The 21,698-nt window shown below is 51.9% G+C and overlaps 7 protein-coding genes and 1 non-coding gene across 9 annotated transcripts; 4 read left to right on the top strand and 4 right to left on the bottom strand.

The window, feature by feature from the left end:
- Positions 1-1,097: 1,097 nt before the first annotated feature.
- On the bottom strand, positions 1,098-4,865 carry HMPREF1120_06722 (Ras p21 protein activator 1; the record flags this gene model as incomplete). The annotated part of the gene is made up of 2 exons (XM_009160932.1): positions 1,098-2,020; positions 2,069-4,865. 2 exons carry the CDS (start codon positions 4,863-4,865, stop codon positions 1,098-1,100), a joined length of 3,720 nt encoding a protein of 1,239 aa, XP_009159180.1.
- A 1,521-nt stretch (positions 4,866-6,386) lies between these two features.
- On the top strand, positions 6,387-10,667 carry HMPREF1120_06721. 2 transcript variants are annotated; one of them, XM_009160931.1, is made up of 3 exons: positions 6,387-6,494; positions 6,546-6,878; positions 6,926-10,667. In XM_009160931.1, the coding sequence occupies exons 2-3, from the start codon at positions 6,846-6,848 to the stop codon at positions 10,169-10,171; spliced, it is 3,279 nt and encodes a 1,092-aa protein (XP_009159179.1). In that variant the 5' UTR covers positions 6,387-6,494; positions 6,546-6,845; the 3' UTR covers positions 10,172-10,667. The 2 variants fall into 2 exon arrangements, with proteins under 2 accessions (XP_009159179.1, XP_009159178.1); XM_009160930.1 differs by having other exon boundaries at positions 6,546-10,667.
- A 1,829-nt stretch (positions 10,668-12,496) lies between these two features.
- HMPREF1120_06720 (uncharacterized protein) lies at positions 12,497-13,246 on the bottom strand (the record flags this gene model as incomplete). Its single annotated transcript, XM_009160929.1, has 1 exon — positions 12,497-13,246. The coding sequence occupies one exon, from the start codon at positions 13,244-13,246 to the stop codon at positions 12,497-12,499; it is 750 nt and encodes a 249-aa protein (XP_009159177.1).
- A 652-nt stretch (positions 13,247-13,898) lies between these two features.
- Positions 13,899-15,439, top strand: HMPREF1120_06719 (uncharacterized protein). The gene has a single exon (XM_009160928.1). The coding sequence runs from the start codon at positions 14,061-14,063 to the stop codon at positions 15,195-15,197; it is 1,137 nt and encodes a 378-aa protein (XP_009159176.1). The 5' UTR covers positions 13,899-14,060; the 3' UTR covers positions 15,198-15,439.
- A 375-nt stretch (positions 15,440-15,814) lies between these two features.
- On the top strand, positions 15,815-17,887 carry HMPREF1120_06718 (uncharacterized protein). Its single transcript, XM_009160927.1, has one exon. The coding sequence runs from the start codon at positions 15,973-15,975 to the stop codon at positions 16,621-16,623; it is 651 nt and encodes a 216-aa protein (XP_009159175.1). The 5' UTR covers positions 15,815-15,972; the 3' UTR covers positions 16,624-17,887.
- On the top strand, positions 17,769-17,884 carry HMPREF1120_09283. The gene has a single exon (XR_634402.1). It is a non-coding gene; the product is annotated as a 5S ribosomal RNA (ribosomal RNA).
- Positions 17,888-18,352: 465 nt separating the features above from the next.
- HMPREF1120_06717 (serine hydroxymethyltransferase, cytosolic) lies at positions 18,353-19,969 on the bottom strand (the record flags this gene model as incomplete). The annotated part of the gene is made up of 4 exons (XM_009160926.1): positions 18,353-19,316; positions 19,376-19,740; positions 19,808-19,858; positions 19,919-19,969. 4 exons carry the CDS (start codon positions 19,967-19,969, stop codon positions 18,353-18,355), a joined length of 1,431 nt encoding a protein of 476 aa, XP_009159174.1.
- A 538-nt stretch (positions 19,970-20,507) lies between these two features.
- On the bottom strand, positions 20,508-21,554 carry HMPREF1120_06716 (uncharacterized protein; the record flags this gene model as incomplete). The annotated part of the gene is made up of 1 exon (XM_009160925.1): positions 20,508-21,554. One exon carries the CDS (start codon positions 21,552-21,554, stop codon positions 20,508-20,510), a length of 1,047 nt encoding a protein of 348 aa, XP_009159173.1.
- Positions 21,555-21,698: the final 144 nt, after the last annotated feature.

The raw sequence follows: 21,698 nt of genomic DNA, 5'->3' as shown, positions 1-21,698 counted from the left end.
CTCGGTCATGAGGGCAGGATATGATCACTAGCATGCTGGTGCCTCGGCAGGATGACCAGTTAGTGCCGTCAGTCCACTGTTGCTAAAGCAGCGGTAACGACAAAAAAGGAGTTGGCGGAATAATCTGAAGATCAATTGCCTAGCTTAAGCGAGCAGTACTGTGAGAAAAGAATTGCAATTTGTTTGAAGGTAGTATCGCGGAGTGGACAGGAGAGGTGAAGCAATGACACTCTGCAAGCCCTCAGTTAACAACCAGTTACGAGTCGTTTCGGACTCTTCTGGTTGAAAGCAGAATGACCAGAAAGTGATAAGAGAAGTCAAAGAATGCCCTGTAGTGCGAGTGGCTTGTATCTTCAGGAGATCGAAGTGTACCTGTACAAACGGTGTCGCCCAAAAGCAGAGTTCGTCCGAGGACACCTTCAAGCGAGATAGGTAAGAACTCAACGTACTCGGGGTCTTGGTGATTGCGGCATCGGCCGTTGCGAGGAGATCTTGCGACAATAACTGGCGACGTCCAAGCAATGAGCCCTCCGATTTTCGCTCCACAAGGCAGCGCAGGGCGAGTCGCTACCAAACCTGAGATAAGAGCACACGACCAGGAACCGCGAGAGCGTATGAAGCAAGCCCGACAGGGACGGTTCTCGCAACAAACAGACAGTCCTGGCTGGCACACCACAATCACCAGGAAATGGCAGATCGGGACGTAAAAAGTGGCGTCGGAAAACAGATAAATGTGGCTGGAAGAGAGATATGAAAAATAAAGGGAAGAGGAAGCAGAGGAAGAGGAAGCAGAGGAAGAGGAAGCAGAGGAAGAGGAAGTTGGTGAAGAGGAAGCAGAGGAGGACTGAACTAAAGGGAGAGGAAGTAAAGGGGCAGGAAATAGGCATTGTCAAGAATTCAAACAACAGGGACATGTTATATTGCTTGCCTCTCCCGCCGTGACGGACTTGTCAGGAATATTTGGATCACGAATCCCACATGTCAGAATGGCTCAAAGGCGGCCAGAAGGAGACGGGGTCACGGCAGTCGTATCGTCCTCGTATGCTTGCAAATGGCTCATGTATCGAAACTATAACTCGTAAACATTGTCACTGTCGTCAAAATTCATTTGCATCGTCATCCGGATGATGTCGCTCTCCAGTCTTTCCTTTCCTTCGTGTAGACGAAGTCATGAGCTCGAACAGCCGACTTTTCGCTGAGCCATCACGGCTGTTCGGCAGAGGCCTCGACCGCCCGTCTTCGACCATATCGACGGAAGCCGATGAGGAATTGGTCGATTCCGTCCACGCTCGAGCTTCTGCTGCCCGGTGGGGAAAGGGGATCCGTCTGTCCCAAGCAACAGATGCTGAACTAGAGGGTGTACTGTCTGGCTCGGCAAGTACCGGTGATGTTTCTGCCGCTACAAGTTCTGTCTCCGTCAATGGCCTGGCCGTTTGTGGCAAGGCAGTTATTTCGTGATCGACTTGAGGTTCCATCGGTTGTCCACCAAACGGATTGGCCGTCATGGCTCCCTGCTGGTCGGTGAGCATCTGTTGCCATGTAGACTCGGATTTTTCGTCTGGTCGCTCGGCTTGCTCGGCGGCTTTGAGGCATTCCTTGCTCTTTTGGCTCAATTTGACGCAAAGGGCATGAAAAGCAAGCACAGCCTCGTCATCGGTTACCTCACGGATATTCTCTGGAGCATGGTCCATCCAAAGACCAACGAGTTGAGCCAGAAGCTTAGCATTGTCAAGTAGGAACGGCAAACTTGGCAGTCCTTCTTTAGATACTTCGGGGAGTCGGTTCCGAATCTGATTTGGAGCGGCAAATTGAGGCTCAAGGCTCGCGGTCACAACTGGGGTGGAACTGACAGCGCAGATTTCGTCGATAAAGGCCTTGAATTCGTTCGTGGATGACGCCAAAAACTTGTTCATCGGCTCCATCCAAGGCTCTTTAGTACCAAACCGTGCCACGTTGGCAAGGACATTCAAAGATTTTGCGATCAAAGTGAAGGTCCGCTTGGTGCGGTCCGGTGGGTGATCTGAACGCTGGTCAGTCAAGGCTTGCCAGAGTATCTCCCAGTGCTTACCTTGTATGAGGCCAAAGAGTTTGGGGTTGAGAATAGCCGGACAGAAAAACCGTAGGAAAAGAAAACCAGATACGCTAGTGTACTTGACCGTCCGTATAAAAGATCCATACCGATCCTCAGCAACGGACCGTACAAGGCGGAATATAACTCTCAAATCCATGGGACAACGAGATGCCGAATCCGATATCGACCTCCACACAGTTTTTGTCAGAAATAGTAGGTTTGCCCAATTCTTCTCGAGCTGTTCGTTCGACGCAACTCTGTTCGGATCGACCTCACAATCCGGATTGCGCTCAATGATCGTTCGAAGTTTCTCTCCTAACACCTCCTCCAAATAACCCTTCCCGAGACGGCGCATATGAGCATCGAGCGCCTTCGTCGCCAGGGAATTGCCGCGGAACAGTAGGTTTGCCTCCATAGTCGCCGATCTACTGAGATCTCGCACCAGAAGCTCCCTTTGCTCGGCGGATTCAAAGGAGTCGTTCGAATGGATGCGACCACTGAATCTCATGCGCGATGGAGGCCCATCCCTGTAAATACCGTCGATCTCCTCCTCAATGAGGCTGCTGATCCATTCATTAGCGGAGTCAGAAGCCTGGAAAATGTCTAATAAGATATCAGACAATTGACGAAGATCTGGGCCTAGTATCTGAGCGATCTGGGTAGTCAAGCCGTTCGAAAATTGCTGTAGAAGTGAGGAAAGCTCTGTGTATTCCTTTTCGATCAAGACCACAGTCTCTCGAAGACTCAGCCGTAACAAAAGCGTGCCGACAGAGTGATCGTTGTTGTCCAGTAAAGGCCACCATCTCTCGAGCGTGCCCTTGTGTTCCAGCTCGTCTATTGACACATCGAGCCTACCGAACACTGGATCATGAGATGATATCTCCAGTCCATTGAGGCCAGAAAGATACCCGGCATCGGCAGAAATCTCATTGAATCCTTCAGAGACGGCTGTCCATTCTTTCTCCGCCGGGCTTTCAAGCTTAACTGCGATTGTGATCTTCGACAGAGCGGCAGGAATATCCTCTATATTAAATTCTTCCGCCCAAAATGCCGAACCTGTACTCGATTTGGTAGCTGTGCGGGCACGCAGGTCCTTGCCGAGCAAGACTTCGGCATAGACGCGTTCTCTGCCTTGGTTTCTGTTAACAGAGTTGGACCTGGGCTTGTGGAAGTCATATGAATCGCTAGGTGCCAACCGATTATTGAATTTGGCTTCTGTAATCTTGACTGACAGTGAACGTTCTATTCGGAACATGCCCTCGGTTGGTTGAGCTTGTTGCCGAACATCATTTTCTGGCATTTTCGAAGCATCCGAGAATGGTCGCTCAGGTCCATACAGCTCCGGAACAGTGAGCGCCTGCAAGAGCACAAACCATGCTTCATAGGCAACTTTGGTTTCGAGACACAAGACCATAGGTCTTGCATTCGTTGCAGATGCATTGTGGATGCGATACTGTGGATATATCGCAATGCAAAGGGGCATCCGGAGCACGCTCTCGTCCAACCGTTGGATGGCATAACGCGAGAGCTCTGCTAGATGAGTTGTATAGAGTACTCGGGTGTCGACGTCGCTAAAGAGCCGCAAAGTCCCATTTTCATGTAGGGTACAATTTACTCTCCGCCAACGGTAGTAGGGTGCGGCAGTTGTACCATTGTCGTCCGTGAAAGAGGCAAGTTGCGAGCCTGAGGGAAAGGGACCATCCCAAAGCAACATCTTGCCCGCCTTGACGATGGCCGTGCTTTTGGGACTGATCACATCGGATACTCGCCTCTGGGATACAGGCTTTTTCTCAATCATGCTGATGGGTTGAGGTTTCGTCATCTTGTTGTGTGATCCCTTCGGCCGCAATGGCTGCCAACATAGCAAAGCTGCAAGCCAGGAATCAAATGTTTCTGGCACTGGAGGTCGTAATTGATAGCCCGTCCCGGACGAAGCAACCAACACGCTGAGATAGGTGCTTTGGGTTTCTTGGTCATAATGAGTCCTGACTGTGCAACCCCTCAAATCCGCAATCAAGGTTCTGGACTGTGTAACCTCTCCTTTTGTTTGGCACACAAGGCTCCCCGGCGCAACATTAATGGCACAATAGCCAGATGCCCAGGCCGTGGTATGCAACGGTCTGAAGAACAGTATCCCATGCATCCGACCACAGGTGGTTTTCATCAATTGCAAGATTCTGCCGGAGTCAATGTCCAATAGCCTCGGAGATTTGATACTAGCAGCACTTCCCGACAACATATCATCAGGGGTGAATGGCCGGCGCGGGGTCCTCGGGGGATTTCGAGAATCCGTCTGCGGCGAGAGTTCCGAACTCTGGATCACAGAAGGGAAGCCGATAGACTCATAGCTATCACCAGCACGTTGGGCTAGTGTAGGCCCAGTCGTTATGGATCCAAGCCGCTTGCGCGTTTTGGAGATGAACGAGCCTGGGGAGGCGTCCGGCGGAATCTCGTCCTTGGTGCCTATCCTAGTCTGAGCCCTTCGTCTCCTCCTCTCAATGGTACTTTCCTCATCCGTATTCGACAGGGAGGCGGAGGCCTCCCGTCTCTGCTGAGAGTTTCGGTGTTGAGATGACGACAATCCCCGGGATCGGACCTGGGGAGCGTCGACGGAGGTGTCGCGAAATGTGGTGTACGACCCGGAATCTGGGGTCACTGCACGGATCGTCCCATGATCCTGTTCCGTGAACACCCTGCCATGCCTGTCCTGGGACGAATCATGCCGGCTTGACCTCCGTTGGATGTGTGGTGCTCTTGACCTGACGTGGGCATTGAAGTTATTGCTCTCATCCATCTCCAGCAACTCTTGGTCTCCGTTTGGCGGAGAGAGATCGAGTGAGGGGAAAACAATGTTCAAATTGTTCTTCTTCTTTCCTCCGTCACCAGTCAGAAGACCTTATGGTTTTGGTTCCACGGGGCCAGCCCTGCGCATACTTATATTGCTTCTCTTTCCTTCGGTGGACTCCAGCTAGAGTAAATGTTGGGCCGCCAGGCATTTGGGCAACAGTGTTGGCGCAGGACGCAGGGGTAACAGACTCCGAGCAAGTGGATCGGATTTCAATTGGCTGTCAGCACGACATGAGCGGGTAGGAAGTCGTGTGGCTCTGGCTCAGGTCTGGTAGGGAAGGGCGGTGGCTGCGTCAAGGTCAGACAGAGAGCAGGACCGGATCCCAGACTTCAGCCTGTAGAGAGACGTTGCAGCGAATGGCGAGCTGGGAAAGGCGCGAAAGACATTCGGACACAGGCTGAGAGGCTGGAAATCTGGAAGCAGGCCTTATGCAGGAACCTGTGATGTGAAGCCCAGACGACAGGATCCTATGTGCCGCTGACACCGGCCACAGTTGGTTGGTGGTGGCAGCGCTGTAAGATTCATGTGCCAACGGGCAGTGATACGCTGAAGGCCAGGATACAGCCCTGCAGTCTCAACGATCAGTGAGAATATTATGCAGTGCCAGTCCCAGTGGTCTCGGTGGTGGTGGCAGCGGCGGCAAGGCGACGGCGATGGCGACCGTTACAATGGCAGTGGTGGTTTGTGGTGGTGGTGGTGGTGTTGGTGGAGATGGGCGAGTGGTGGTGGTGTCTGCCAAAAAGACAACACTGGTTCTTCCAGGTGTTAGCGGACTCGGGCTGGGTCTGACACCTCCGAAGTGGCTTCCACCAGATGCTAAAAGGGTGCAGTTTTGCAGTTTTGCAATGTGTAGCAGTTCGTTTGGCTCGTGGGGTTGAAGCCGCTACGGTCACTGTCGAGTTCACTATCACCAGCCTGGTATAACCCCTACAACCGACTCCCGCATGCCATCTCTAGGCTCGACGGCGCCCTGCGGTGCGTTCCACACTGGCATCCTCCCATCCTTCAACCCTTCACCCACGGCTACTACTACTAGTCCTGTACGTGCGCCAGGCTGTGTCCGCCGCCAACAGCCCTGTCGAGTTGCTTGTCCTCCTTGTTGAAGCCAGCCTGAGTCTTCTGGCCACTATTATTGAAAGAAAGATTTGCGTGCGTTTTCTGCTCCCAAAAATGCCTTTGCAAATGAAAAGCTCTCTACACTCCCAAGCTCAAAGCTACCTAGTAGTAGAATGCGAGACGAGACCATGTTCAAGAAACTAATGACTGCTACGTAGATAGCCACTGTACTAGTAGTTGTAGATGTTGACAGACACAGCAGAAACTCTGGAGTCGCTGTTGTAGAATTGCGGGTGGCGCCTGTACTTTGTCAGTACTCCCCCGTATCACAAATTACTGCGGAGCAAGAAATCTTGATGCCCTTCACGTGATTTGATCTCATATTTGCCTTCTCTACCCAAGTCAACGTGCCGCAGACGTCGATTAGCACTGAACAACTCCAGTTCATCTACCTTTTCCAGATTTCACATCCTGTTCTCATCGTATCGAGGTCGTCGCAGGCAATCATCATGTCTGACGGTGAGTGCCGTCGCGATCGCTCCCTTGACCCTTTACTGACTCCATTCCCAGCCGATTTCGACACTGTGAGACGCCTGCAGGCAGAGCGCAACGCTCAGTCTGCCGGCAAGAAAGGTTCAAAGACCTTCGATCCATCCAGTCAACGCACTGACTCATCCACCAAGGCGTCTTTGACTGATAATTTCGATACCTCTCTGTACGAACGAGATGGCTCTGACAAGTTCGCCGGCTACCACACCTCTCTACCTGTCGATGGTGAGGACGAAGATATGCCAGACGCAACCGAGAGCCGAAGGCTGGTTGGACAGTACACCGCCACCAAAGATCAGATGAACGAGTTCGCAACGGGAAATGGCGTGGAGGAAGAAGACATCTTGCTTGGGCGTGAGAAATCTGCCCGGATAGCAGACCGTGAAACTGATTATCAGAAGCGAAGGTTTGAGCGAGGTCCTCTTACTCCTACCAGAGCCGATCCATTCGCTGCCAACAAACATGCCGGCGTTACAGATGGTGCCACGTATCGGGAAGTCATGCAGCTACAAGAGATAGAGCGCGAGGAAGAGCGAGTGAAGAAACTCATCGCCGAGAAGCAGGCAAACGGTGATTCTGCGGTCGAGCATAAACCAGCTCTCAAGGAGGAAGCCGACAAGGAGAATGCTGATGCTGGTTCGACAGTCGAAGCTACCGGCCGCAAGCGCAAGAAAAGGTGGGATGTTTCCAGTGAGTCTACACCAGCTCCGGATGGAACGGAGCCAAAGAAGCGATCCAGATGGGACCAGGCTCCTGCTCCAGATGGCGCTCCGGCCCCTGCCAAACGCTCGCGATGGGATCAAGCGCCGGCTTTGACTGCGGCCACCCCAGTGGGAACCGCTGGTCTCGCTACGCCCATGCACCCGTCCCAGGCTGCCCCCGTCAGTTTTGGTCCTGGAAGTGGTTCTTGGACAGATGAGGAACTCGACATGATGCTCCCGTCCGAAGGCTACACGATTCTGGAACCTCCTCCCGGCTATGCTCCCATCCGGCCGGTAGCCAGGAAGGTTGCAGCCACCCCGACAGCATCTGCCAGTTCGACCGGCATTGGTGGCTTCATGATGCAGGAGCCGGAGAACCCAAGGATGATGGGCAAACAACTTCCCACCGAAATTCCCGGCGTGGGCGATCTGCAGTTCTTCAAAGCTGAGGATATGGCCTATTTCGGCAAGCTTGTTGACGGGGCAGATGAGAACGCCATGTCCGTGGAGGAACTGAAAGAGCGAAAGATCATGCGACTCTTGCTGAAGGTGAAAAATGGAACGCCTCCTATGCGGAAAACGGCCTTGCGACAATTAACCGACAATGCTCGACAATTTGGTGCCGGCCCGTTGTTCAACCAAATCTTGCCGTTACTCATGGAGAAGTCTCTGGAGGATCAAGAAAGACATTTGCTTGTCAAGGTTATTGACCGTGTGCTGTACAAGCTTGACGACTTGATTCGACCATACGTGCATAAGATATTGGTCGTCATCGAACCATTGCTGATTGACCAAGACTACTATGCTCGGGTTGAAGGTCGCGAGATCATTTCCAATCTGGCCAAAGCTGCTGGTTTGGCTCACATGATCAGCACGATGAGACCGGATATCGACCATGTGGATGAGTACGTCCGAAACACAACCGCGAGAGCTTTTGCGGTGGTAGCTTCGGCATTGGGAATCCCCGCGTTGCTGCCTTTCTTGAGAGCAGTCTGTCGGAGCAAGAAATCGTGGCAAGCCAGACATACAGGTGTCAAAATTGTCCAGCAAATCCCCATTCTCATGGGGTGTGCGGTGCTGCCTCATTTGAAGGGTCTAGTGGACTGCATCGCCGATAACCTGAGTGACGAACAGGCCAAAGTGAGAACGGTTACAGCGCTCGCAATTGCTGCATTGGCGGAGGCTGCAAATCCTTACGGTATCGAAAGCTTTGACGACATTCTCAACCCCTTGTGGACAGGTGCTCGGAAACAGAGGGGTAAGGGATTGGCTGCTTTCTTGAAAGCCGTGGGATACATTATCCCGCTCATGGATGAAGAATATGCCAACTATTATACCAGTCAGATCATGGAAATTCTTCTGCGGGAGTTCGCTTCACCCGATGAGGAAATGAAGAAAGTGGTTCTCAAAGTCATTTCTCAATGTGCAAGCACCGATGGTGTTACCGCGGGGTACCTGAAGGAACATGTCTTGCAGGAGTTCTTTAAGAGTTTCTGGGTCCGTCGAATGGCACTGGACAAGAGAAACTATCGTCAAGTGGTGGAGACGACAGTAGACCTGGGTCAAAAGGTTGGCGTTAGTGAAATTGTTGAACGCATTGTCAACAATCTCAAGGATGAGAGCGAAGCGTATCGTAAGATGACCGTCGAGACGATCGAAAAGGTCATTGCGTCTCTAGGTGCGGCAGACATCGGAGAACGGCTGGAAGAAAGGCTGGTGGACGGCATGTTGTTCGCGTTCCAGGAACAAAGCATCGAGGACATTGTCATGCTTAACGGGTTCGGCACCGTCGTCAACGCCCTGGGGACTCGGTGCAAGCCATATCTCCCACAGATCGTCAGTACCATCCTTTGGCGACTCAACAACAAATCTGCCACGGTCCGTCAACAAGCGGCGGATCTCATCTCCCGCATCGCCATGGTCATGAAGCAATGTGGCGAAGATGCATTGATGGGCAAGCTCGGCATTGTTCTGTACGAGTATCTGGGCGAAGAATACCCCGAAGTTCTTGGGTCCATCCTCGGCGCGCTGAGATCGATTGTCACGGTGGTAGGTATCAACCAGATGCAACCGCCCATCAAAGACCTCCTCCCTCGTCTGACGCCTATCCTCCGAAATCGACACGAAAAAGTGCAAGAAAACACAATCGATCTGGTCGGACGTATTGCCGACCGAGGTCCCGAGTCGGTCAATGCTCGAGAATGGATGCGCATCTGTTTCGAGTTGCTCGACATGCTCAAGGCGCACAAGAAGGGCATCCGACGAGCCGCCAACAACACATTTGGTTTCATTGCGAAAGCCATCGGACCTCAAGACGTGCTCGTGACGCTTCTCAACAACCTGCGCGTCCAGGAACGTCAGTCCCGCGTCTGCACTGCCGTGGCGATCGGAATTGTCGCCGAGACTTGTGCGCCGTTCACAGTGTTGCCGGCCTTGATGAACGAATACCGCGTGCCGGAGCTCAACGTGCAAAACGGCGTGTTGAAATCCTTGTCTTTTCTATTCGAATATATCGGCGAAATGGCCAAGGATTACGTCTATGCCGTGACCCCCTTGCTCGAAGACGCCCTCATCGACCGCGACCAAGTGCACCGCCAAACGGCCGCCAGCGTTGTCAAACATGTGGCTCTGGGCGTGGTTGGTCTTGGCTGCGAGGATGCAATGGTCCACCTGCTCAACCTGCTGTATCCCAACTTGTTTGAGACCAGCCCCCACGTCATCGATCGGATCATCGAAGCTATTGAGGCTATCCGCATGGCCGTCGGCACGGGGATTGTCATGAACTATGTTTGGGCCGGTCTGTTTCATCCAGCCCGCAAAGTCCGCACCCCGTATTGGCGTCTCTACAATGATGCGTACGTCTATAATGCCGATGCGATCGTGCCTTATTATCCGAATATGAAGGATCTGGGACTGCCCAGGGATGAATTGTATATCACTCTTTGAGAAAAGGAAAAAAAAAACCAAGGGATTAGAGTGGGCTGCACGTGGTCCCGGAACTTAAAAATGGGCCACTGCATGGGATGGAACGGAATGGCGAGGGTGGACGGCCGTTGCTCTTGCTGATAGTTGCCGATTCAGGTTCGGTTTAACTTTTCGACGGATCATGGAGGTTCGGTGGGTGGTGGTGCAATGCAGATGCAGAGAACTTGCGTGACTCTGCGGGATGGAGTCGAGGCACAAGTGTCAGGTGCAATGCAGTCAATGTTCTTCTCGCCTTTGTGTTTTATAGGCAGGCGTTTCTCGTGAGGAATGCATTAAATGCGAATGGGAATTTGGTGTGGAGGGCAGTGAGCCAGTCCTGGCCAAAATGAAACGATTATTGTTCTTATTTATTAGGCATTGCTTCAATCGATGCGATGCGGTACGGTGCGATGCGTGCTCAACCAGAGCAAACGAGTGCTAGCCAAACTTTGAATGAAATGTCTGATATCTCATCCAATCTTGATCCTCTGATGTATGCGGACTTTCTGCGGTATTTGTAACCCTGGTTGATATCATTTTCATTCATTTGCATCGCCTTTCGTAGCTTCTACAGTAAGGTAAGTACGATACATTGGATACATACACACAGTCAAACCGGCCTGATATGATACAGTGATAGTAATTCGGCTGTCTTCTGTCTTCCATTGACTGGCATCTTCGAAGGAGATGAGATGGTTTGCATGTCCACAATTGCACTGTGTGGTCCATTCTTGGCAAACGGCTTGACTGATGAACTGGCTTGATCTGATCCGATCCGTGTCAACAGCAGGAAGGAAAGAAGATGACTTCTGAGGGTTCCTTCGGGTTAACTACTCGTCCAATATCTCACTGATAGGTAGGTCAGGTACCTAGTAGCTATCCGGCTGTTGCTCCACCTTCGCCCTTTTCCGGGGCTGCTGCTGCTGTTGTATTGAAACGTCCAGGCTTGGAATTAAGGTACTCGTTTCTATAGGATGCGTCGCAGAGGGACAGTCAGCATTTTGCACTGGGAAAACATGACTTGGTGACTAGTGAAAGTGCGCTCTGGTTTGGGTAATTCGAAGATGGGGGCAGGAAGCGCAGAAACATCCCATCCTTGCAACCGTTGCCTCTCTTGTCCACTCCACTCTGTATTAGGAGGTCCAGTGCAGCTCAGTCTCCTGCAAAGCCGTTGCAGGTGTTGGTATGTGCGCGGACCCAATACTGAAAGATTGAGAAGCAAAGAAGTTACCGACTTTTCATTCGCCCATTGCATCAAAAAGTAAGCCACGACAAAGGGCGGGACGACATAGAGGAATTGGGCCTTGCAACGGCGGAAGGTGTTGAAAATGGCGCGGTGGAATGCATGCGCCATCGGCCTCGACTGGTTCGGAGACAGAGTATATGTCGTGATCCCGGACTGTTTGGGCAGTCTCTTGTGGCCCCAGGAGTAGACGGGTTCCCTGGTTGAGAGAAGAAATGGCGCGTTAATGAGTGTGATCAAAGATAAAGTGGCCACCATGACTGTTCCAGTCCGATGAGGACCAGGATAGACATCGAACCGTTGTAGACTTCTTGGGGGGTGAGGGGACTTGGATGAGACTGTCGACGTACCGCCCAAGCCCTTTGGGCAGATTCTCGTTGTATTCCATTGTCAAAAGGTCTCTGCGGCCCTCAGCTCGATTTACGGACTCTTCGTGAATTGCGAGGTGCGGTTCTGGAGACGGCGAATAGAGGATTTGTTTCTCTATTTATTGCAGTTGGAACGCAGCATTCAAGCCCTCCAAACTATCCTCAGGCCCACTGGGGCAGCTCCACTCCCCATGAAAGGAAACATCCCGAGAGGACCCATGGGCGGTATCGTTGTCTGACAAGACGTGAAGGTACATTGGTCTCCTTAGCGAATGTTCCTTGAGAAAGTCCACCTCAGGACTGGAAGGCCGGAGACCCTTTGATCTCAGCCTGGTCGTCGAGGAGAGAGTGGAGCCGGTGCCGTGACTGGGGTCCGCCTTGCGGAATCTAAACCCGATCTGGAAACAACGTGGAGCATGGACATCGTACGATGCGATGAGGCGGACGCATAACAGGCACCCCAATTCCAATGAACTCTGCTCTTCGGCCATAGTGTCGCAGGACATGTACAAGGTAGCCACCAGGCGAGGCCCATCTCTGCGCGTGAGAGCCTGCCAGATGTGCAGTGTCAAGTGAGGATTTGGACGATATCCAAACATGAAACGGCTTCACCGGCCGAGGTTAAAGGGACCCGAAGAGCCTAACTGGTGTATAATCTGGGCTTCCCAGTGACCGTGACCATCTTGTCCAGGTTCATCAGGTTTGTGCAGCCTTACCAAAGTGCCCCGCTAGAAGCAGCCGTTGCAACATGCCATCATACTGCGGACGAGGCGTCGGGCCACCACTCTCGATGAACTCGTGCCAGGACATCAGACTGCACTCTGCACCGCCATGCATGGCCAGCGCAGCCTCCCACTCCTCTTCGGTCCTAGCCTCCCACAGACCGGTCCTGGCATCGAAGGGTAGAGACTCGACACCTGGACGATAATAGCAGTACCCGTGTTGCACGGTCTCCATGATTCCTCGGATCATGACGATGGAGATCATCGTCCTCCGGGCGCTTTCTGAGATCACCCAGGCTCGCCAGGGGGAAAGGTCACTGTCCAGTTTCTCAGGCAGTACGGAGTAGAAATGGTGTGACCAAGCCATGAAGAGATCAAACAGTTTTTGGAAATCCGAAACTACCACATCTGCCTGGCTCATGTCTAGGTAGCAAGCCAACATGATGGCAACTAGTTCATGAAAGACTGCCATAAACTGGGTAAATGGTATATCCCGGACATCCAAAGATAATAGCCGCCGCTTCTCCCGGCTTATCAGATCAGGAAATGGATCCATTGGCGCAGACACCATAGACTGTGCGGATATGGATGGAATCGCCGCTACACCTTCACCAGCAGAGAGGATTTGAGCATGGACATATGGCGTCGATTGATGTTGAAAAGTAAGGGAAGGGATCTCTTCGAGGCGCCTCTTGACTAGCTCAAAGGTCTCTGGATTGGCCATTACAGGTACCCCTTTGTTGAGATCGTAGCCTTGCGGCGTATAGGCGCGGATAGCATCGGCATGAGCAGTGCCTACCGAAGGATACAATCGGGAGGGTAGAAGAAGTCGAACGGGATGCTGCGCGGTGCTGACAAAGTCTGCACCATCAGCCCCCGCCGTGTTTGAGACTGGTTCGAGATCGTATGTGCAGTCTAGTCCTTTCTCCAGGCACCGAGGACATTTTGGCAATCGAGGATGACAACGGCGCTTTGCGGAGGTACAAGCGTGGCAGGCTCTGCGCAAGGACGGTGGCATCTCTTCAGGCGTGGGATGACCTACCGTTCCACGTCTGGCTCCAGCAAAAGGTAGGCCATGTATTGGTAACAGTACTCGAGTCCTGGATGCAGCGGGACGGGCCGACCTATGAGGCCCAGTACGTTTGCTGGTCACGCGAGGCTGAAGTGTACATGTACCTGGAGACGAGAAGCAAGGATGAGTGAGCATGAGGCTCAGTTCATGGTGAACAATTGCAATTTGTCGTGCTCAACAAGATTGCGTCAAGCATGATATGCTGCGCTGTATTTTCTGCGCTCCGCTAGTATACAGAACCCGTAGCAGGAATTGCTTGACTGCGGGGCAACTCCACGGAACAGAAATCCGCATCTGGTTCGTTCCTATCGCCACAAGGATGAAATCATCCGCTTCAAGTTGAACGTCGTGTGGCAATCTTCAGAAAATGAACTATAGATTGAGGTGCTCTCTATTCATGACGTGAGTCCTGCTTCTTTCAATCTTTTTGAGGCGTACGATATCGCAGGTTGACAAAGTGTCCAACATGAGCACTTCGAGTCGCTACTTTCAAAATGAAAAGACCCCTTCTCGACGTGTGCCCAACGCCCATGAAGAGCTCCTTGCTTCTCTAAACCGCATCAACACCTACAATCCTCCCGTCCAGACATGTTCTACGGGCTGGAAATTCCACGGTCTCTATTATGGGCCGACGTCGATAGCGTATCTCTTCTTCCGCCTTTCTTCCCACTACCCTGACCTAGTATTCAAAGGGCAATCCCTGCTAGACTGGTCGCAAGCATACCTTGACCTCGGGGCGCATGAGCAGCACGACAGCGTTGACCCTAGTCATTGCGGGATTGCGAATGAGCGGCTTACACAACTAGCCATCCGTGCCGCAATGGAAAAAGATCCCAGTTTGGCCAAGGAATTGTGTTCATACGAGAAGGTAATCAACGGCAGTTCCGGCGGGTCGAACGAGTGGCTATATGGTCGTTCGGGCTATCTTTATCTCCTACGTCTAGCCCGCTCAGGTTATGAAGAAGACTCAAAGGCGACTGTTGCGATCGACCGGGTTATCCAAAAGACCGTGGACCGGATTTTGTCCGCTAAACAGCCCTGGGTCTGGCACGGCAAATGCTATGTCGGAGCTGCTCATGGCATCTTTGGTATTGTTGGCCAGCTTGTATTATCGTCGGCGTCATCTGCCGAGGCACTGCAGACCATCCTGAAGCAGTTGCTCGAGATGCAATTCCCTAGCGGCAATTTCCCTTCGTCGCTTCCTCCTGGCTCCGATAGGCTGGTTCAGTTCTGTCATGGAGGACCCGGTGCAGTGCTGACATTGAGATCCATCAGAACTTACTTTCCCGAACTGCAGCAAAGAATCGATTCTGCCATCGTTGCTGCACAAAAGGACATTTGGAAACGCGGGGTGCTCACAAAGCAACCCTGCCTATGTCATGGTATTGCCGGAAATGCTCTGGCTCTTGATGCTGAAGCAGAGTTCCAGCACTTTCTGGCCTGTATGGCCAGTGACGTCCTTGAAAAACAGGGCTGGCTTGAAGAAGCGGGCCGGGACGATCAGCTGGTTGGGCTCTACACCGGCGAGGCAGGTCGGGCGTGGGTATGGGCTGTGGCTGACAAGGGTCTCGAGAAAACATGTCTCGGCTACAACGATCTATGAGATGTGGTCTTGTCTCCTCTTTATGGTCGTGGAGTAAAGGAGTCTTCCACTTTCATTCTACAATAGGGAATCAGCCACTCCTGCAGTGGCCGAAAGGGTATGGTGTTAGTCCACAAGATAATAGCTCTCGTGCCTCAAGTTTAAGTATTGAATAATGAGAAGATGACCAATAGAGAACATAAGACGTCTCTTTGCCACTCCTCTTGTCGATCGACTTCTCAATGGAGACTGTGGTATTTGACAGCATACCTAGAGGCTATATTGGTGCGGTACCGATACTCTATTTCGAGTATACGGCGGCCTCCCCAGCAGCAAAATACAAGCTGTATGTTAATGTACCCATCTCTCAGTCAGAGAATCCTCTCCCGCAACAAGTTCAAATTCACTACGTTGCACACAGCGGTCTCCTGGGTACTCGAAAGGGGGACACGGGGCCACCACCAGCCGCCGGAACAAAGGCCTTTCGATAATTGTAGCCGGTCATCAACAATCGGCAAGGCTGCAAGGCTGTGGCTGCGGAGTACTCCACAGCAACCTGATTGGTGGTGCTAGGATCATCCAGCTTCAGCCTGGTCATTAACCGCATTCCACTTGATTCAAGTTTCCCATGTTACGGTTCCTAATCACTTGACATTTATTGCACTCTCAACCACACTCTACCTTCCTCCATACACCTCGAGAACAACGTGCAATCTGTCTACTGCAGTCCGCCAGTCTACGTTATCCTCGGATCCGCGAACAAACAAACCCAACAACCTCAAGTTAAACAGACACCATGCCCTCCGCGACATCCCCGCCAACCCTGGCGTCGCACCCAGACATCCCACCATTCCCCTCTCCCTCGACATTCTCCATCCTTCCCGACATTTACTTACTTATCGCGCGCCTCAACATTCTCCACCTAAACCCTCCCTCGACCTCAACGTCGGACCCGACGCAATCACAGACTCAGACTCAAGCCCAGTCGCAATCACAGTCACAGACTCAACTGTCAGCCACCTCAAATGTCGTTGGTGCACAGACACAAACACAACAAGAGTCGTCGTCCAACCAGACGGCGCCACCTCACCACCTCCTAACCGACACGCCGCTGGACCTAAAAGATCTCCCAGCGCAGATCTACCCGATCAAACAGAAACTAGTCAAGGCCCGTGCAGCAGTTACAGCGTTGCCGGATATCGAAAGGACAGTGGAAGAACAAGAGCAGGAAATTCGTGATTTGGAGAGGACTGTTGGGTTACTTAGGAAGAGATTGGGTTTGTTGGCGAGCATTGCGGCGGCAGGTCCGAGTCACCAGAACGCTGATGCGGTGATCGATAAAGATGGCGGCGATGGTGATGGAAATATGGATGTGGATTTGGATGTCGATGTGGTGAAAGAAGAGGCAGTTGAGAGTGATACGGTCATGCAGGGTGTGGAGGGTTGAAAGTGAAACTCAAGCAGGGCTAAGAAATCCACCGTTTCTAAAGTCTGCGGACGCAATTACTTTGTCTGAGAGCGATTGAGGATCCCAGTGTGTTGGAAACTACGGCATTGGTCATGCACGGAAACAGACGTGCAAGACTTAACCATCAATCAGTGGCGGCCGCAACGCTACGAACAGAAACATGAGACCAGCACAGTCCGGTCTTACACCTTTGGACCAGTTCCACCGATTCAAACAGCCAGCAGCACGTCGAACGAACCGACATCGATATCGACAGGCGGAGCTCGAGCAGAACCAAAACAAATGCCATGCCACTTCACTTCGCGATGCAATGCAATGCAGGCAACACGCTCAGCTTCTTCCCCGCCTAGGCAATGTGCGATGTACCTCGCTACTATTACTGGTACCTGCCCAGTGATGGCAAGCACGCTCTTGGCAGAGAGAACTTGGATTTCTCCTCTCCGTGGTTCATCGGCCTATCAATCCATCTGCCGTACGACACGAGGACAGAGCCTAGCATGAGTTGAACAAGACACGAAAAACGAGAAATCAGATGAAAGAGGACCGGACCCGACCAAACACACACGCACAGCTTGGCTCTATGAATTCTATCTATCTCCGGAGTCCGAGTTCCCAGTCCTTGTCCGCTTGGAAATCCCTTCCCTGCTCTGCTCTAGCGAGGAGGCGAACGTGATCTGATCCTGATTCTGTCCTGATGTGCCCTCAGCAGAGCACGACTCGAATTGCCATCACCTCAACTCAACCCAACTCGATTCAACCCAACCAATTCAACTAGTTTTCTTCAACCCCCAGCACGGCACAACAAAATGGCGTACTTAGTCCAGTACCTACTTACGTGTACTTACACCATGAAACGACACCGCACGGCACACAACATAATGAAACAATCAGCCCCGACGGACCCTATTGGACCTACCCTACTACTCTACTATCAGTGGTAGTACTAGCTGTAGAAATCATGACAATGACCGTGCAGTCCTCGACCAAAAGGTGAAAAAGGCGCTGGTTGAAGGGGGTTAGAGGGCGGATGGGAGTGGTTCTTGGTGTGGAAGGGGAGAAAAGGGAGAAGAGCGGAAAATAAAAATGTCGCATATTTTTTCCATCACCACTTTTTTCCCTCTCAATCGGCCATAGGAACAAGAAAGCAGAACTTCCCGTCCGCTCAGTTGTACTTAAGCTTGTTGCCGGCTAGTTAGTAGTAACGTGGGTGACCAGTTGCGAATCCTGGCTGCTGATTGTTTTTTATGCCTCGTCGGAAAATGCCATGACTACGAACCTTTCTTTGGGGGGGCCGGCTAGAACCATGATTCGCAATAATGTCCTGCCAGTGGCACTGTAAGTGCTATAGTTTACCTCATCAAACCACTTCAAGTCTAACACGGCAACTTCGTCGAATTTCATCACATGGTGTTCAAGTTGTGGTATCTCATTTTCTCTATTCTTCTTGAGTATCGTTGAAGATACGCCGTTTCCTTTCCTTTCCCCTTCTTCCCTGTTTTTATTCCCAAGCCGTGACTAGCCCCCACGCCGTCCGTCCTGGTTGAGTTGAATTCAGTTTTAAGTGTACTATTTTCCCATCACATCGTAAACCGCCCTACGCATGTAAAACGCCCCACTTCCTAGAAAGTCTGTCCTGTTTGTCGGGACCAAAACATGGTTTTCTATGGTTGAATTTGACCACTGCAGCGGTCATGCCAGACGCAACAACTTACACCGGCAGAGGGAAGCTCGAGGCCCATTGCGCAATCTCCTGTCTCAGTTTAGGGATCTCCGGAACACTGTCGTTGGCGACGGCGGCTTTGAAGTCCTTGAGTTTGTTGGCATCCTTGGGCAACTCGCTCTGGATCTTCTTGCAGAGCTGGATGCTCTGGTCAATGTACTGGGCAACGCGCTTGAAGTCTTCCTCACTGAATCCACGCGACGTCATGGCTGGCGTACCGATACGGATGCCGCACGGGGTCAGGGCGGACTTGTCGCCGGGGATACTGTTCTTGTTGCAGGCGATGTTGATCTGCTCGAGAACGGCCTCGACTCGGGCACCGTCCAAATGCTGTGGACGCAGATCGAGAAGAACCATGTGCGAGTCCGTTCCGTCCGAGACGAGCTTGTATCCAAGTCTCTTGAACTCGACTTCCAGAGCTTTGGCGTTCTTGATCACTTGCTCTTGGTAGGCGCGGAACTCGGGAGTGGCGGCCTGCTTCAGAGCAACCGCCAACGCGGTGATGGTGTGGTTGTGAGGACCACCTTGGTGACCGGGGAAGACGGAGAAGTTGATAGGACCCTCGAGGTCGTACAGAACCTGTTTGCCGGTCTTGGGATCAGTGCTGCGGACACCCTTGCGGAAGAAGATCATGGCTCCACGTGGACCACGGAGAGATTTGTGAGTGGTCGTGGTGACAACGTCGGCATATTCAAAAGGTGAAGGGATGACTCCAGCAGCAATCAAGCCGGAAATATGGGCCATGTCGACAATCAGGTATGCTCCGACCTTGTCGGCGATCTGGCGCATGCGCGCATAGTCGATCAGACGGCAGTACGCGGATGTTCCGGCCACAATGCACTTGGGGCGGTACATCAATGCGTTCTCCTCAAGTCGGTCGTAGTCGATGATTCCGGTCTCGAGGTTGACTCGGTACGGGAACGTCTCGAAGTAGGTGGATACAGCGGAGATTCTGATCCAGGTGTGTTAGTAACACGGTTCTTCATTCAACCTCTTTCCTGTAGTTCTTACTTCTTCTGAGGTGTCTGGTAGCCGTGACTCAGATGTCCTCCGTGCGGCAGATCCAGCCCCATCAGTCTGTCATGTGGTCTCATAAGGGCTTGGTACACCTGCAAGTTGGCAGGACTGCCGCTCAAGCACTGCACATTGACACCCCACTTCTCCGGGTCGAGATGGAAAGCCTCCAATGCTCTCTTCTGGCACGTCAATTCCATGGCGTCAATGTGCTGGTTTCCTCCATAGTATCGTGCTCCGGGGTATCCCTCGGAGTACTTGTTGGACATGGGCGAGCCCAAGGCGTCGAAGACAGCGCGGGAGGTGACGTTCTCGGAGGCAATCAAGATGACGGACTCGCGTTGGCGTTTGATTTCCTTCTCCTACATTGAAACCCAGGTTAGCGTTCAACGAGTCGGCCAAACGCAGGGTGGTGAGGGGAACACCTACCATGATCGCCGCAATCTCCGGGTCGGATTCGACCAGAGATTTTTCGAGCATCTGTGTGTATTGTTAGTTGTTGTCAATGCCAATGCGCGTTCACCGCAGACAGGCACTCACCTCTTTGTGCGCCTGGGAGAGGGCATAGTGAGAGTTGGCCACGGAACCCATTGTGTCGGCTGTTATGGGTGGTATAGTGAAGTAAGTCAGAGTCGGGTCGATACTATAGCAGAGGGTGTAGAGTCAAGGCAGTCGTGGTAACAAATGCAAAGCTCAAGAGAGCGGTTGTCGGACGACAAGCGGTGCAGTCATTTGGCGGGAAACATTTTTCGGCCGTCTCGAGGGCGGGAAAATGTCGCTGCAGACCCATAAAACCTTATTTCGCTTTTAGTACCGATACTTCTCCGCGCTAGCTGGGTTGGGGTATGGGAAGCGTCTAGTTGGGTTCAATTTCACGCTAGGTCACGGACTATAAGCCATTGTGCAAGAAAGAGCTAGCTGGCTATGGGAACGAGTAGTCCATCGGCTTAGTATAGTACGTCTCTTCTGCTGTGCTGTGGAGGAACCAAGCTCGAGGCAGTGTGGAACATGCACCATTATTCGCAGGAAATGAATGAATTGCAAGCAATCAGGCATAGGATATCGGTCCGTTGAATAATATCAAAACTTGAAGGAGGGCGCTAAATTGACATACAACTCAGACGGATCTCTACAAGACATTCTCGTCAACCAGATGCCGTCTCTTTTTCTTCTTCTTTTCAGGCGACGCTTGTTCATTCGTAACCTGAACGTCCTTCTTCTTTTTCTTCTTCTCCGGCATCTTGCCATTGACAGCATCTTGTGAGCTGTGCTTTGATTTTTTAGTCGTTGATTGGGACGACGTCGGCTCCAGTTCTGCTGGGAGGTCGAGAGTGTCTTTCATCTCGATATCCGCATCTTCAATTTCAGGTGATTCAGGAAGAGCAGGAGCACCATACGGAACGTAGCGCATCTTCAAGCCACCGGGCTGTTGTCGTACTGGTTTAGGCTTTCCTGTATCGGCCGCGGTGAAGATCACTGATGCATCTTTCTTCGACTTTGGAGCGTCACTCATCTCCTGGAGGACAAAGCTTTGCTCAACCCTCTTTGTGTTTTGTTGGTAACGCATTGTTTTCCCATGTGGCAGGAAAACAACTTCGTCGTTGGACTCCATAGATTTCAGGTTATAGTTGACACCGTCCTTGCTAAGAACTGGTTCTCCTGCCGTCGCAGCTTTGATGTCAAGTTCCCTGATCGATTCAATCGACACGCTGTCAGGAATGGAGATATGCCAAATCTGCTTTGAAGACAGGTCGTCGAACAAAGTGCCTACTTCGGAGGCGTAATCAGACGCGGACACAGCAACTGGCTCGTACCCCTGCGGTGGTTTGAAGGCTTTGGGCGCAATTTGCACAGCAGCAGATGTCGGTGCCGTCTTAGGCTTCTTCTTAGGAGACTCCATGATAGATGGTGCAGTTCTCTTCTGTTGGCTTGATGTTGGGCTCGAGTCCGACTCATCTTCAGACTCATCGGAGGTGTCACTATCCGAAGACGCATCTGTCGATCCTTCTTCGGACTCTGGAGTTGGTGATTTCTGTTTGGGCTTCTTAGAAACTTTTGCTTGTGGCTTTTGTCTTGGTGTCGACTTTGTCACCGAGCTCGGTTCTTCGTCGCTAGAGTCCTGAACTCTTTCTTCGCTCAGATTACTCGGCCGAGCCGTTTCTTTGACTTTGGCCATGATGAATATTGGAGCGCACGACTATTGCTTTCCAAAAAATAATTTGTGTCGTAAATGTAGATGTTGTCGTGAGTCTCAGGGTTAATGAAGACTGGCAATTTTTTTGGGTCAAGCCCCGATAAAATTCGGAGACGATCAGATAAG

The sequence above is a fragment of the Exophiala dermatitidis genome, assembly GCF_000230625.1.
Source record: "Exophiala dermatitidis NIH/UT8656 unplaced genomic scaffold supercont1.5, whole genome shotgun sequence".
Taxonomy (NCBI): domain Eukaryota; kingdom Fungi; phylum Ascomycota; class Eurotiomycetes; order Chaetothyriales; family Herpotrichiellaceae; genus Exophiala; species Exophiala dermatitidis.
Note: the sequence above shows the minus strand (reverse complement) of the source record. Positions and strands in the feature narration are given on the sequence as shown.